The sequence below is a fragment of the Mya arenaria genome, chromosome 12, assembly GCF_026914265.1.
Source record: "Mya arenaria isolate MELC-2E11 chromosome 12, ASM2691426v1".
In the NCBI taxonomy this organism is placed as follows: domain Eukaryota; kingdom Metazoa; phylum Mollusca; class Bivalvia; order Myida; family Myidae; genus Mya; species Mya arenaria.
The window spans coordinates 25526973-25543197 of NC_069133.1; the positions used below are offsets into that span (position 1 = coordinate 25526973).

General features: G+C 37.9%; 2 protein-coding genes across 2 annotated transcripts; both read right to left on the bottom strand.

Moving 5' to 3' along the window:
* Positions 1-1155: 1155 nt before the first annotated feature.
* Positions 1156-9059, bottom strand: LOC128212215 (EF-hand and coiled-coil domain-containing protein 1-like). The gene is made up of 8 exons (XM_052917552.1): positions 8128-9059; positions 5808-5992; positions 5305-5408; positions 4821-5047; positions 4482-4534; positions 4072-4196; positions 2936-3167; positions 1156-1459 (listed from the first exon to the last, which is right to left on the bottom strand). The coding sequence occupies exons 1-8, from the start codon at positions 8760-8762 to the stop codon at positions 1383-1385; spliced, it is 1638 nt and encodes a 545-aa protein (XP_052773512.1). The 5' UTR covers positions 8763-9059; the 3' UTR covers positions 1156-1382.
* A 1317-nt stretch (positions 9060-10376) lies between these two features.
* Positions 10377-13612, bottom strand: LOC128212302 (uncharacterized). The gene is made up of 2 exons (XM_052917690.1): positions 13550-13612; positions 10377-11927 (listed from the first exon to the last, which is right to left on the bottom strand). The coding sequence occupies exons 1-2, from the start codon at positions 13557-13559 to the stop codon at positions 11551-11553; spliced, it is 387 nt and encodes a 128-aa protein (XP_052773650.1). The 5' UTR covers positions 13560-13612; the 3' UTR covers positions 10377-11550.
* Between the last annotated feature and the right edge of the window lie 2613 nt (positions 13613-16225).

Genomic DNA, 16225 nt, shown 5'->3' on the forward strand with positions numbered 1-16225 from the left:
GGATTACCATTTTACTTGGTACAAATGTTGTCCTCATTGAGTACCAAGAACTCTAACCAATTGTAATTTGTGCCAGTAATCCATCATGAAGTTTCGGGTCCATATTATGAAAATGCTAAAAAGTGGATAAGATATAAATGTTAATTGAAAGTGTTAAACAATTTGCACAGATTGATAATTAGCGCATTCTATCAAGCATTATCATTATGTGCAACAAGTTAAATATTTAAAAAAAAACACAATGTACACAAATGTGATAATATATTCATAACATGTGTTTTCTCTTCAAAAGCAGTAAAACAATGTTATGACGTCACCACAATATATATATGTATCTCTTTATCGAAAATACTTAAGGCTTGCTATTTCATCGATGTTATAAATCAAGGACTCATTTTCCTTCTTTTTTAGCCAAAATAACCTTGACATTGATCTTACCTACACTACACTCTTGACCAGTGGTTGTGTACAATTTTGGTCAGATTCAACGTACCTGTCAGGTTGCGAGAAAAACAAAATATACTAAAAAAAACAACGGCGGGGATATAGCCGTCCTTTGGACTGCCTTGTTATCTTTTGTTTTAACGCACCCGCCCCCGCCCCCCCCCCCCCCCCACCCCCGGGATATTTCACTGTTTTTTTGTGTCTTTCATTTAACATATGAACTAAAATCTAGCCTTTTAAATTATTTTTATAATCCTTCCCAATTCTTATTTTAATACTACTTTCATTTAAAAAAAAACACATCAAAGTTTCAACAACTCTTCGACGACTTCATCTCACATATTACGCATATGTAACATAATACTAAGTATAGATTGTATTTTATTTATCAAGATAATACCAATACATATTTTATTTCAAAGATAAACAATAATATACAATAACCCAACAGTGGCGGCACTAGCGGAGGCGTGGGCAAGGGTCAATGCCCCCACCCCAAGTCGGCCGGAGAATTAAGTTTACGGGGCTTATAAATGAAGTTTTACTTTATAAGAATGTCCACATTATAAGATGTTTAAAGGCATTCTTGAATGCAAGATTGAACATTTTCAACGATTGTATACGTGCCATTCGAATACCTCGGTAAAATAAGATTTTGAAGGGCTTTGACGGTTGTGCCCCCCTCCACCCCCCCCCCCCCACACACACTTATGAATTCCTGAAGCCGCCACTGCCCACGTTAATCGATATAAGCATACAGTATATAATGATGTTCATAGATTAATATGAACGTAATTTTTAGATACTATACAGAGATACAACGTTTATAATTGTAACGAAATTTGCGTCAACAGAACGTATACTGTCCATGGTAAGGAAACGAAAGGCAACATGGTTGTCCTGGTCAGCTTGAAGTGTGTTTCCATGGCGACCGCGGATCACGTGGCAAGGAGGAAGAGTGGACAGTCGGACAGCGTTTTCTGTAGGATCCGAATAAACTGGTCCGCCGTCATGTCTGCAAGGGAGAGAAGCGAGGGTAAGTAAACAGACATTCTTACGGTATTACCACCATTTCCTTACACTTGGACAATCTTGGGTTTGTTTGTTTTGCTTATTTATCCTTGGAACAGACAATTTGGGCCCTTTAAATGAAGATATCCGACCCAAAGGATCATCATTATATTTTGTCAAATTAGAAGGCAGAATTTTTCAAGTTTTTCTAAACATTTTTTTTCAGAAAATCGGCAACATGCCTTTATTGATATAAATCAGGCGAAGCGATATATAAAATACGTGGCTGCCCCAGTTAGTGGGTAGATAACAAAATATTATGTAGAGCACTTAACAACTTAACTTTTGTTAGTATGCACTTACACAAACTCATTTGTTTTGCGACTACTTCGCATCAAAACATTCATTTTGTAAGAACATAATATAACCACTACTAAGCCGTAAATGAAAATTATCTTAGAGTCAAAATTTTATTATTTTGCTACATATTTCAGTGAATTGAACTTCAGCCAGTATTGACAATAACACGAAATTGAGAAAATAAAACAATGAAAGTGTGACATTTATAACGTTACGTTTATATAGATTTAAGATTATTGAAGTTAAGACTAAAATCCTTTATTAAAACAGAACCCAGACAGTTTATAAAGGGTTGAATGAACAATTATACAACAATATAATTACCATCTTATTACAAATTTGTATACGAATACCTACATGAACCAAAGAGCCATGCGTTTCGCCTATATCTATTGAAAAGTTTAAATACACTTTGAAGTTCTCTATAAACAAAATTAAACCATTTTTTTACCTAGGCCGATAAAATATATCTGAGTTTAGGAAAACGGTCTCAAATGTGATAGGTACGGTTGGAATAACTTTTTAAGCCAATTAAAACAGCAATACAAGTCGACGCCATGATATTGACATTTCGATACCACAGGCGTCTGGCTCATTGTTTGTTTCAAAAATGTTCATTAAGTTCATTTTGGGTACATATAAGGCGCTGAACAACACATCTATAGGTATTTAGTGCCTATACAAGAAAGAAAACAAGGTATGTAACTCAAACTTACCGGATTTCACGGTAATGTCCAGTTTTGTTTTGTTTTTCAAATTTCTCAACCAACATAGAAACAATCCATTTTAAATAGGTGACATGGAATGGGGGGTCAATGCCCTTTGAAATGGAATGCGATATATTGGTATAACTATATTGTCCCAAGACAAACAAGACAGAATCAATGCCCTTATGGCCATAAGCGTAACTAGTGCTTTAAGAGAAATATCATATATCGGCAATTTTGCAAACAATTGCGCAATGTTCTTTTGTGAGTTATCTTCCATGACTGAATTGAAGTCATGATGCCAAAATCAGCTGATTTCGAGACTCAAATTTAAAGTATGTCAAAACTGTCAATCTGTGAAAGTGCAAATTTAAATGCAAGCTAACACACTGGGCAGTCGATGACTGCCTCACCTTGGTCCTCGCCACCGAAGCTCGAGTCTATGACGTCAAGGAGCAGCTGTCCAAGCGTCTTCCGGCTCAGGCACTGCGAGCGGCCCTTCTGCAGGAACCGGAAGACGCTGACTAGCTGGTCTTCGAGCGCGAGGAGGCGGCCACACTCCGTCTCCAACGCCTCCACCTGGAAGTTGGCCGTTTGCAGGTGGCGCCGGCACAGCGACAGCTCCTGCTCCACCCTAAACGCCTCCTGTAATGGCAGAATATTAATTATGATGTCAACAAAGTCTTATCTTATTTAGATATATATGTGTTGCTGATGCGAACTATTTGGTCAAACAATTTCGTCAAAAGGGCTCTCATATTAAGTTGCTTATCATATTCAAGGCCAATCCTTGGAATGTTTATTTTGTATACTTTGCATATGAACCTTTTCTGAATATGAAATAATTATGTTTTTACAAAACAAAATCTTTCCCAACCCGCCCTTTCGTCGACAGGTACTAGTACTTTTAACAGGGAAAAAAAAGTTGTTTTTGTCTCTTGTCCCAATTTATATGTTCGGGTTCTATTTTGGCGATCAGCAGAAAACATAGAGCGGCGGCCGGGGTAACCCGAACAATTTACTGTAGAACTTTCAAGTTGGACATAAACTTATTTGGCGTTTGTTCGTGCATTCGTCAGAATCGATCTACGTAAAATCAATAAACGTGTTTAATTTTCTTAAAGATGCACTCTTACTCCCAAATACGATTTACCACAATTAATACAATTCTTTTAATATACCATAACGGATGAATAAATGTCGAAAACAATGGTTCATATGAAGGATGCCGAGTTTAATTTGAAAGGAATGAGCAAAAAGTACGGTATTTCTACTTTATGCGACTATAGTATTACACAGTAAATCTTTTAGCACTCAACAATCATTTAATTTTTTTGCGCTTTCTGCTATTAAATACACGGTTACAATCTTGTTATCAGTAAAAATATTTTCCATAAATGCATTATTTAGTAAGTTGTATGTATGGATTTTGAATAAGAGTGTCACTTTAAGTAGTTTGTGTATGTAGTAGATAAATACTTAAAAGCAAATGTATTCATACAAAGACAAACATTGTATTCCCTTATTTTTTTCTACAATAAGCCCGGACCTGATGCTGCGAGTTCAGTTCCTCCAGCTGCGCGGCTATCTCGTGCTCCAGCCTCCTTATCAAAACCACTTCCGGTGGAGAACTGTCGTCTGCCGCAATATCGCAAAGGGGTGCGCCGGCCTTATCTGTATAACGTGTTTTCAGATGAATATTAGATTATCATCTGGCAAGCGTCGAGATTATGATTTACAGGTAAAAATAAAACATCTGCTCAAAATTTGACACCTAAAAATGATTTTTTGGTGAAATTATATGGATCAAATGTATGATTCATGAAAATGTGTTAAACTTGTAGAATCAGTAGTAAACGTCAGATAACGTTAATTCTAACGTAAACAAAAGACGTTTGATCGTAAATAACGGAGTTGATAATTTTCTAAAGATCCGTGGAGATATCTATAATGGCCCACCTGTTGATGTGGCTGGGGTTTGATGGTTGTCGGAGGAACTCTTATCCCGTGCTCTGAAAGATGGCTTTAAGTTATTCATTTTTAGCTTTATCGTTCTAATTAAAACGAGTTTTTTTTTATCACAGAGACGATGAGAGAATTCCTTTGAATGCAACCAAAGCAGAAAAAATAAGTTATTAATAATGATTTTGCAACGATTCTTGTTTTTTTTTTTTAAAATCATCTTCATAGCGTTCGTACATTACTATTTATATTTTAACTCTTTTAATTTGAAAATGAATAAAAAATGTAGTAAAGAAAATATTGATAAACATGTACATTGTTAACGACAATGCTCACCCAGAGAACGAGAACGTCCTCTGTCGGCTGGGCGTGCGGAGCGGGGACGGTGATGGTAGACAGGAAGTGGCGTCGGAGGACTCAACCTCGCGCAGGCTGTCCACGCAGACGGCAAACAGCTCCCGGCAGCATGTATACGTCTTCACAATGAGGTCGAGCTGACCTGCCTGCCGCTTCTTCTCCGCCTCGAGACGACATATTTCACGTGACAGGTCCGTGACGTCATGCTGAAACGAGATATAATCACAGAAATGCGGATTTTTTTCAAAGATAACTATACTTGATATTCACTTAAAATTAAAATTCTAAAATGCGAAATAATTATATGGCGCATTTTCCCCCCGCCACATTTTCGCATTGTCGCCCCTTTCACTTTTTTCGCACTTTTGCCGCGAAAACCCCCACACGAAAAGGCAGAAATCAGCAAACATATACACATGCATATATTATTAAATATATTCACAAATGCGCGAGTGATTGATACCTGCAGTTGGTTGTTGAAAGAGATGAGTTCGCGGACCTCGCGATCGCGGAGCTCCCTTACGTGGCTGAGTTCCCGGGCTAGCGCTGCCACTGACCGCTCCTCGCCTGCAAAAAAAACATGTAAAACCAGTATGGTAGTATGTATCGAAGCCTGTTGTATGGCATCTTAAGCAAACAATGTGGGATCGCGGTCACGGCCACGGGTGTAATACTAATGCATACTTCATACAGTCTAAACTCGCTATATCGAAGACGTTTGGACCTCGGGAAACACTTCGAGACAACGAAATTCGATATAACCGAATTACTTAACATGTTCAACTAAACCCAATAAAAAGTTCGACATAACCAGAACATCGAGATAACTGAGTTCGACATAGCGAGTTTCGTTTGAATTTTGGAAACCTGGGAGCAATATTACTGGAATGTAATCTTCCTGTACAAACCGTGACCTTTTAAAATGAATCTTATGAAACAATATATCCAGTCACAAGAGTGACAAACCTTTGAGTGGGTGGTACACGAGGTGACCGGTGTCAGGTGGCAGGGAATGTCTGTTGTTTGTGTTTCCGAGGCGAGGCGGCGTAAGTCGGACCGTCAGCGTTGGCTCCACGACCCCTCCACGCTGATGACGCTTCAGAGCCACCTGCATCCCAATATTCTGAGCGTCGGATGCCTGAAGCATCGTCCTGTGGTACACCAAATGGTTGGGATACTGATATTGCTTCGTGGACACATGCTTATACAATCGGAAATATTCGGACTTTATCCATCGGAAATAAGGACGGTTTACAATGTCAGAATTCTTCAGATTTAACCACGCTGCAAGTAGATCGCGTAGTAATCTAACGTTTTACCCTGCGCAGTCCTAATTATTTATGCAATATTATATTTAACCGGGAATCAGTTTGAACTACGTTAAACAAATTACACGTTAAAACACTGCAAATAATAATAATAATAATAATAATAATAATAATAATAATAATAATAATAATAATAATAATAATAATGATGATGATGATGGTGATGGTGATGGTGATGATGATGATGAAGATGATGATGATGAACCGGCATTCATCCAAGGTAATTTTCGATGAAAAAAGACCGAGTAGTTCCAATTGACGGTAATAAGGGCAAATTACACCGGAAATATAGGGTGTTGGGTGAAGCACTAGAAATCAGTGTAATCTTGCATGCAAATTGGTCAATTGACTAAAGAATATATAGGAAATTTACTTAGTGGTGTCTGACCATAATCTCTCCGTGTCTAGTAATATGCGGCCTGTCTCGTAATGCAGGTATGTGTTGCAAACTGCTTAAAATACTAGTAGTCGCATAATCTGCGGTTATTTAATTATATTATACCTTACATAAATATGTCCATTCCTTGTATTTATAAAGGCGATCGGTCCGTCTATCACCGTATTTTGATAAAAAAAATCCAGTATTATGACGTCAGAGGTCCATATCATATCAGGTTCGGACCTCGCCAAAAATGTAATATGGACCGCTGACGTCATACAACTGGTAAATGCGGCAACGGCGAACATTTGTCGCAACTAAACACAATTCGCTTTGTTCAATAAAACACATCGTAAGTGCTTAAAAATATTGAATGGTATTAAATATATATAAAATGTTCGGTATAATGTAAGAACTATTTACCCAGCACTTAGGGCCATATGGCATAATAAGGACCAGCCAGTCAGCCCCCCGAAGGTGAATGAACTTTCGTTGGCTGACTGGCCGGTCCTTATGATGCCATATGGCCCTCAGCGGTGTGTAATATTGCTTAAATATTGATATATCTAAAATAATGGGACATTCTACTTTCTAGGACCCCGACCTTACATTCATATAGCAGTGATGTCGGATGATTCACGTCTCTTTTAAAGACTGTATTATTTTTATGCCGTAAACTCACAGGGGCGTAGCTAGCTCTCTATTCATGGGATTTATAATTGTGCTAGGGGGTCCAGGGCATGAACATTTTGAAAACCATGATACATTTTGGGCGTTCTGGAGCGCTTTATTTAGTACTGGAAAATTAGGATCATGTAGTCAAGTACGTATACTGCAACTTTGGTTGATTTTTTTTTATGTCAGAATCATGTGGATTCAACCGCGTACTCGCGTATAGGCAGCTACGCACCTGATTGTCTCATGCTTTGAATGCATTGATTAAGGTCGTATATAATGATTTCTCAGACAAACTCTACTTTTTATGTTTTATCCGATGTCAAAAATAATAGCTTTAAAAAGATTTATAGTTAACCAAGGTATTACATTATCAACGGTCTGGCAGTGATAGCATTTTTTTTCAGACCTTTCAGACATTGGAATGGGTTTTCAAGAGAATATCTTTACTAAGAATTATTAAATTTGTTTTGATCAACACTTAACGACATAACGTTTTTCACTCACAAATTGAAATAACGTATACACAAAGGAGTCTCTGGGAAATCTTATATATTTACGTGAGGTTCTGTGACTGGCACATGACAGAAGTTTGCCACGGAACAAGTTCGTTCTCACTTGTCAGTACTCTATGCAAATTACCAAGTGCGCGTGTTTACACTTCAATTAGCACCATTTCAGACTAAATATTGTTAAACTTTACTTGGAGGACAACCCCCCCCCCATCATTTTTAACCAAATACATTTTGTTTCTGAGGGACGAATGCAAGTCAAAAGGTTACGCCCCTAAGTTACGCCGAATCCTGGATCCGCCTCTGACCTCAGCCCATATAAGCCGGCCAGTGTACGCAACCCTACCCCCAGGCCCCCAAACGGCCCTGCTGGCCCACACGTCCACGCCTACCTGAGATCCTCAATGATTTCCCTGAGAGTCTGAGACTCCTCTTTATGGAACGTGACTTCGTACAGCAGGTGGTCAATGTGTTCACGCATCTCGCTCAACCGGAAGCCCGCCAACCGCAGCTTGTCCCAGTTCTTGAACAGTTCCGCGTCATGGATGCACTGGTGGCTCTTGGACGTGGCCATCTGCTTTTGGAACGACGACCTCCTTGTACAGTCTGGTATAGTTGAGTTGGTTTCTTTTCCAATTGGATTATTGTTGTTATTGTTTTTAGCTCGAAACGTCTGATTCACAAGAAACCCTATGTAGTCTCCGTAACAGGCGAAATGTTCACACAGGCGGTCGTGAAAGTCTTTGAAAGAGAGGTCACTCACTTGCTTCAGGCCATCGTCCGTGTCCTTGAGATTCAGGACATCACACAAGAGGTAAAACTCCTCGGCTGATATTTTACCACGTCCCTTGGTGTCAATACTCTGAAACATGTCCTGCAAGTACTGGTCAAGGTCATTAGTGAGCACGATAATCTCGCTCTTCTTCGCTCCGTTGTTGCCGTACTGATAAGCCATGGTGTTGGACAGCCATTTTGCCTTTAAACGCGGGGACCGCCCCACCCTCGGGGACTGGGACAGAAGACTCATTTCCAAGGCAAGGTTCTTTGATTTATGTTATTTTTTAACTACATGTACTTTGTAAATCACAAATGATGCTAACGAAAATTAATTTTAATCCTTCTTTCTCGCTTCTTCATATGTTACACAGTTAGATCCAACAATGTCCTGACACAAGTGAATGCCAACGAAATTTGACCACACTTTATACAACTTTATTCCGCCAGTGTTTTTTTTACAATTATACAGTTCGGCTTATATTCAAAACTCTGAACTCTGAAAATAATATCAGACACATCTTAACCACCTTCCAGCCGTTAATATTAATAAAACCGTGGCACTTGACTTGATATAAATTCTGAGAACCTCGACTGATAAGCAGTAGGCTGGGCTTATAAAATAGAATAAAATACAAATTATCTTAGATTTAATCTACCAGATATGAACTATGTTCTGACGGTCTTAAAATCACAAACAGCTTGACCTTCTGGCATAAAAAATGGTTGGTTTAATTCACATCAGGATCAAATGCAACTGTGCACCTGTTTTTAAAAGATACTGGTATTCCTGGGAAAGAAGCGGCCGTGCAATAGAAATAATTTATTAGCCCCGATTTGCTGTTTTCGAGTGTTGTCTAGTTTTAAAAGCTTTCTGAAATAACAAGATAACCGTAGTGGAAACAGCACATTCATTTCAGCCGAGATTTCGCAGATAAGGTCTTCAACATCGGAAACAGGAGCCGTTGGACGGCTGTGTGACGTACCGTCTGTGTAAAACGTCGTTAAAGCCTCGTCAGGAACCCCCAGTATACTTAATTATGCTCATAACCATTAATAATTAATAATTAAAAAAGGTTTCATTTGTGCCAAAGGTGGTCTCCTCGGAATCTAAGCCAATGAAGTTACGCCATAGGTAGTTTTCAATAGTTTATAGCCCTTCATGGCGTCAGGGTAAATATTCTAAGTTATATATGATTTAATCGTATCATGCAACATACCTTATTGATATTCATGTAAACGAGGCGGGCTGTCTGTTGATCTACCACAGTACTTATGTGGTGATCATCATCATCATCATCATCATCATCATCATCGTCATCGTCATCGTCGTAGTCGTCGTCATAATAATAATAAAAATAATAATCATCATCATCATCAGCAGCAGCAGCAGCAACAGCAACAGCAACAGCAGAAGCAGCAGTAGCAGCAGCAGCACCACCACCACCACCACCACCACCACCACCACCACCATCATCATCATCACCACCATCATCCTCCTCCTCCTCCTCCTCCTCCTCCTCCTCCTCCTCTTCATCATCATCATCATCATCATCATCATCATCATCATCATCATCATCATCATCATCATCATCATCATCATCATCATCACCACCACCACCACCACCACCACCACCACCATCATCATCATCATCATCATCAACATCATAATTGTCGTCGTTGTCATCAAACAGAGGAAAACCTCTAAATTATACTTGACTACTTGTGAAAGGATACGTTTAACCTTAATGGTACGCCATACTTCTGTAAAATGGAATAAACAAAAGCGATCCCATTATCTGAGGTCTTCACATCTGACTCCAAGTTATGTTTTATTTAAATATAAGAAAAATACAGATTTTTCAGACTTTATATAATTCTTTAATTTATTTTATATTTGCAACATACATTCAGTTTGTAAATTTACATGATAACAAATTGCACGCACGGAAAACACACCATTTGCACGTGCAAGATGGTTTATAAAAGTACAAAACGTAACATGAAACGTAGAACTCGGGCATTCGCATGAACAAGTAGAAATGCTGGAACGTAATTTCAATGTTTGAATATAGGATACATCTCATAATACAGTCGAAACTCGCTATGTCGAACTCTGTTATCTCGATGTTCTGGCTATGTCGAACTTATTTTGAATGTGTTTGGTTTGGTTAGACGTGTTTTGTTATTCGGTTATATCAAATGTTCGTTGTCTCGAAGTTATTGTCGAGGCCCGAACGACTTCGAAATAGCAAGTATTGACTGTATCTTTTTTTATAAATAGAAAAATAAAAATAAGTTTGAAGTTATATATAATATTAAAAAACACTAATATACTTTTTACTGATTTTATATTAGTTAAATATCAGCTGATGAAAATTGCTATGAATTCTTAAAATAAGTACAATGCCAAAACTTGAATTCAAATGAAAGGATGTTGCAAAAACACCAGTCGTACTTATAAATACCAAACGCATGTGTGTTATTACATTTATGTGAGAGTCTAAATATGAAGTATTTATGTGATATTGGAGCCAGATCTCAATTATTTCGAAAATCTCAATCTCAGTCTCAACTCATTTTACCACAAAGCATCCAAAGTTATTAAAAATGATGTATGCTTTTACTAGTGTTTGAAAATCGGACTTCCTATCGGACAATAATCGAAAGTTCATAATATCATTTAGGAATACATTCTTTATACATAGTATAATCATGATAATTTAAATGTTCCCGGGTGAACAAAACAGTGTATATATACATGTACATGTGTGCATACAGTATCCAAAACGTACATTGAGCATCTTAGTTTAGAATTTAATTTAATAGAATAATTACAGTCGAAACTCGTTATGTCGAACTCTGTTATCTCGATGGTCTGGTTATGTCGAACATTTCGATTGCATTTGGTTTAGTAAGACATGTTTTGTATTTCAGTTTTATCGAATGTTCATCACCTCGAAGTATTTCCCAAGGTATCAACGATTTCGGCAAAGCGAGCTTCGACTTAACTTATATACGTAACTTAACGTTTCGTAATATCAGTCATTTTCATCAATAAACTTGATATCTTCACCCTTCAGGAGTTTTTGAACCTCCACAGAAAAGTCTACTTCTTCGGAACTTATAAAAACGCTGTCCCTCGCAGAGTCGGGTGTGGAACATGCGGCGCCGGAACACACGAGCGACTTCTGCTCCGCAGTAAATTCCTGCCTTTCCGTTTCCTGTTTTTCGTTTCCAATGTCATCTCCTCGCTTGATATGACTATGAGCGCTGGCGACCATCGACGAGGTGGTTTCGTTTACTTCCCGGTTGTTCGGGACGATGAGATCCACATCCGGTACATCTGGACAGTCCTTGGTCGGCTGGAACACCACCGTGGTCATCCCCAGGGCCGCGCCCAACAAAATCACGAATGCTAGAATGTAGAGGTAAAGGATAGATTGTTCAGAACTTTGTTAAAGTTAACAATGCTGTTTAAGTTGTAAAAGTACCTATTATAGTATAGGGGACTTTTGAATTTTGTCAAATCTCATTTTATGTTTAAGACAATGTATTATATCGATGATATACATGTTCAAGTTTGTGTAAAATATAATTTTGGTTACTTTAACTGATTTATTATTACTTTTAATGATAACACTCCTAGGAGTGGACGTATTCTGTTCCATTATACCAATAACGACGTCTACTAAATATATCAACAATTAAAGGAAGTGAGTTCATTATAAGACATTCTTCCAGCGACAGAATATGACCTCCTCCCATGCGCCCATTGTAATGTATAGGCACGTTAGAACTTAGTTTACACGAACGACGTCCATAAACAATAATGATACGGCTGGCGAGGCTCAAAGCAAACAAATCTCCGCGATTCCAGCCAATGTTTTATGATGACATAACATGACAGACAAGCTTTTGAATTATTACCCTCAAAGACCATAACGGCTGACAAATGATGCTTCATGATCATCCGTGTACGTGACAGTCATGGAAATCAGTGAATCAACGAAAACGTCATCGCTTCTTATTTCAAATCTTAAAGCTGCACTCTCACAGATTTATCTTCTTTTGCTACTTTTTGTCTTGAATGAGCCATATTTTGCGTCAATCTCTGCCGGTATTCCAGTGATATAAGACTTCTAACAAAAATCAGATCGCAATTTTTCATATTTACGTTCAATAATTGATGTTTTATGCCGATGAACTAATTTTATTTTCTGTCTTTGAATTAGCAACTTTTTGCGTAAATCTCTGCCGGGATACCGTGATATAAGACTGCTAACAAAAAAACCACATCGCAGTTTTTCATATTTACGTTCAAAAATTGATGTGTTATGCCGAAAACCTCATTTTTTCTTAAAGCGTAAATAACGCCTTTTGCCATAAAACATCATTTTTGACCGTAAATAAGAGAAACTGCGGTCTGATTTTTTGTCAGTAGTCTTCCATCACTGGTGTCTAGACATTCATCAATATTAGCTCATTTCAAGAGAAAAAAAAATGTTGAGAAGTTGTCAAAACGGTCAATATGCAAGAGTGCAGCTTTCAACAGGAATTGAGAAAACTGTTCAGTTGTAATAATTTAACTTATATAAATATGTACATTCAACATAATTGAAGAGTTAACAACGATTGACACCTGTAAAGAAGTTCTTAAAGCTGCACTCTCACAGATTTACTGTTTTTACAACTTTTTTTTTAATTTTTGTCATGGGAAGAGTAATTATTTGCGTCAATATCTACAAACCAATGATATAGGAATGCTGACAAAAGATCAGAGCGCAGATTTGCATATTTCCGTTCGAAAATTAATGTTTTATGGCTAAAAGCGTTACTTACGGTTTATGAAAAATGTATAAAACATCAATATTTGAACCTTAATATAAAAGTCTGCAATCTATGTTTAGTCACTAGTCATATATGACTGGTTTCCATGCATTTTCGAATAAAATGGCTCGTTCCAAGACAAAAAAAATCAAAATCTGTGAGAGTGTAGCTTTAATAAAAATGCGTCTGCATGTTTTCCTAGAGTCTCACCTGCCACCATGAAGGCGTGTTCAAATGTCCCGCCCTTGTCCAGTATCAGTCCTTAAACACAAATTACATACATTAACACTGACGTCAAAAAATAAACTCTGGGGCCTTTGTTACGAACAGTCTCAAGTCCGACTCTAGATTCAGACTCAGACAAGCATTTTTAATTGAATTATATAGAATCATCTTTGTTCCATGTAATTTAAGAATAAAATCCAATCATTGAACAATTTAAAATAGTAATAACATTCAGCAAATAATGGTGGTAGAGAAAAGTTAAAATGAAATGGAGATTTGCAATTTTGCCACTGGAGACTGAACTCAGACATGAGACTGTTCGTAACCATGGACCCTGGTGTAAGATATAAATGAGACGCCTTGATTGTATTTCTGTTTTTAGGATCAAATGCAGAACATTTCAAACTAATGTTGTTGTTTTTCCAAATGTTATAAAGATAAAAGCTGCGCTATCACATATTGATCGATTTTGGCATCAAATTATAAAATCAGTGAAAACGGTCAATAATATGTGAGAGTGCAGTTATGTTAATTATTATACAGTCGAACCCCGTTGGTTCGAACTCGTTTGGCTCGAAATCCTGGTTGGCTCAAATGGATGCCAAGGACCGATTTCTTTGTACTGAATGTTAGCATTTCTGCTTGGCTCGAATTTTTCGAGACTCGATGTATTTTCGCCGGTCCCTGTGAGTTCGAGCCATCGGGGTTCGACTGTAAAAATGTTTTTAACATCAACTTGATCAATTAAAACAAGTGACGGAGCCAGGATTTGACGTTAGAGGGGGGAGGGAATTGAAGGGACTATCTTTTGACTTGGGCCTATCCATCAGGCCACAATTTCTCGAAACTTCTTAAGACCCTAATAACAGGATTAAGCTAATCTCATTATTTTTGGTTTTCAGTAAATTGCGTAATATTCACTTCTTTAAGAGTTTTTACACTTTAAATAGAACTTATCTTTATGATTATCACAATACACCATTTTTTCATTGATCAAAATTCAATTTAAGTATGTGTTTTGAGTAATTGAAATAAGCTACTTAAGCCTGATAAGCTTAAGAAGTTTCGAGAAGTCGGGACCTGAATAGAAGTCTATTTGTTTTGCTAAGTGTTAGCTGAGGGTATGAGAGGGTTAGGCGTGCTCACTCCCTTCGAAAGTTTTGCAAATTTCTAGTCCAAAAATGGTGCATTTTAGGCATATTTTGTTTCCCCGTTCTCCTATATGAACATAAAACGTTAACTTGGACTATTTTAGAGGAACATTTATATCGTACAAGTTAACTTTTTTTTTAAATTTATTCTGCATAGACAGGGCTAAACATATTACTCGCTTTTAGGAGCCGCTAAAACAATAATGCCATATAAATACGCTTAGTGTATCAAACTAGGATTGGAACAACCAGACTGTTGCTATGGCAACATAAATAATTTGTACGAGAACCGTTGAGGTACAAGAATAGAATTGTCACTATATCATTTACGTTTGTTTTAAACAGTTTAACACCCGTGCGCACCTGTTATGACGGGTCCGATGGCAGTGCCGACGGCGCTGAACACGAGCTCCATGCCGGTAGCTATAGAGAGGTACTTGACGCAGACGAGATGGATATTGATACTGTTCATGACTGCGTAGCAACCGCCGAAATATGCACCCAGTATCACCAAGAATATCACTAGCCCCGGGAAAGTACGGGAGTAAATTGGAAACAAAAACGTCGCTAATGCTAAAAGTCCAAATGAGCCGGTAAACAACACCATTCCGTCAACGTTCTTTCGTTCGGATAGGAGCGTTGTTAACAGACGTGCAAATATGGTCGACAACCCACAAGCGGGCAGCAGGAAAGACGCGGTCATACGGGAGCTGCCCCGTGAAATGGCGAATGTCGGAAGGTGAAGAAATATCATATATGTATCTACACTGAACAACATTAAACTGAGCGAGAAACATATTATTAATTTGTTGGAAAATACAGTTGCATAGAGTTTGATAAATGCACTTGGTTTTCGTTTTTCAGGGATTCCTGTCTCGCCAGCTCCAACCTTGACGGTCTACAGAGCACCGCGAACAAGCACTTGTGGACACCGATGCAGGCGAGAATTATGAAACATCCGGCTTTTCCATAGAAACCGCGCACAATTTCCATGACAGGGGATAGGATGCACGTGCCGACACCGACACCGGAAATGGCGATCCCAAGAACCGTATTCTTCCAGCGCCGAAAGTTGAAGCCGACAACAGCCATGATAGCCGCGTACCCCACGCCGCCACCAAAACCTGTACAAATGTATTATCTGCAAAGGGGTGTTTTTCTAATTTGAACCTTAACAACATGATAAAACCAAAATTAAGTCTTACAGCCTTAAAGCTGCACTCTCACAGATTGAACGCTTTGACATCTTTTTTTTATTTTTTGTCCTGTAACGAGTCAATTTTGCGAAAATCCATGGGAACCAGTTATGTAAGACTGCTGAAAAACTTCTATCACAGATTTTTATATTTAAATTTAAAAAAATGATGTTTTAGCCATTTTTTCTTAAACCGTTTGTAACATTTTTTTTTTTTTAAGTTTGAAAAAATGGTATATCTGTGCGAGTGCAGCTTTAAGTAGCTAAGTTCGACATGCCAAAATACAATTTGATTTTTTTATAAATGATAAATGA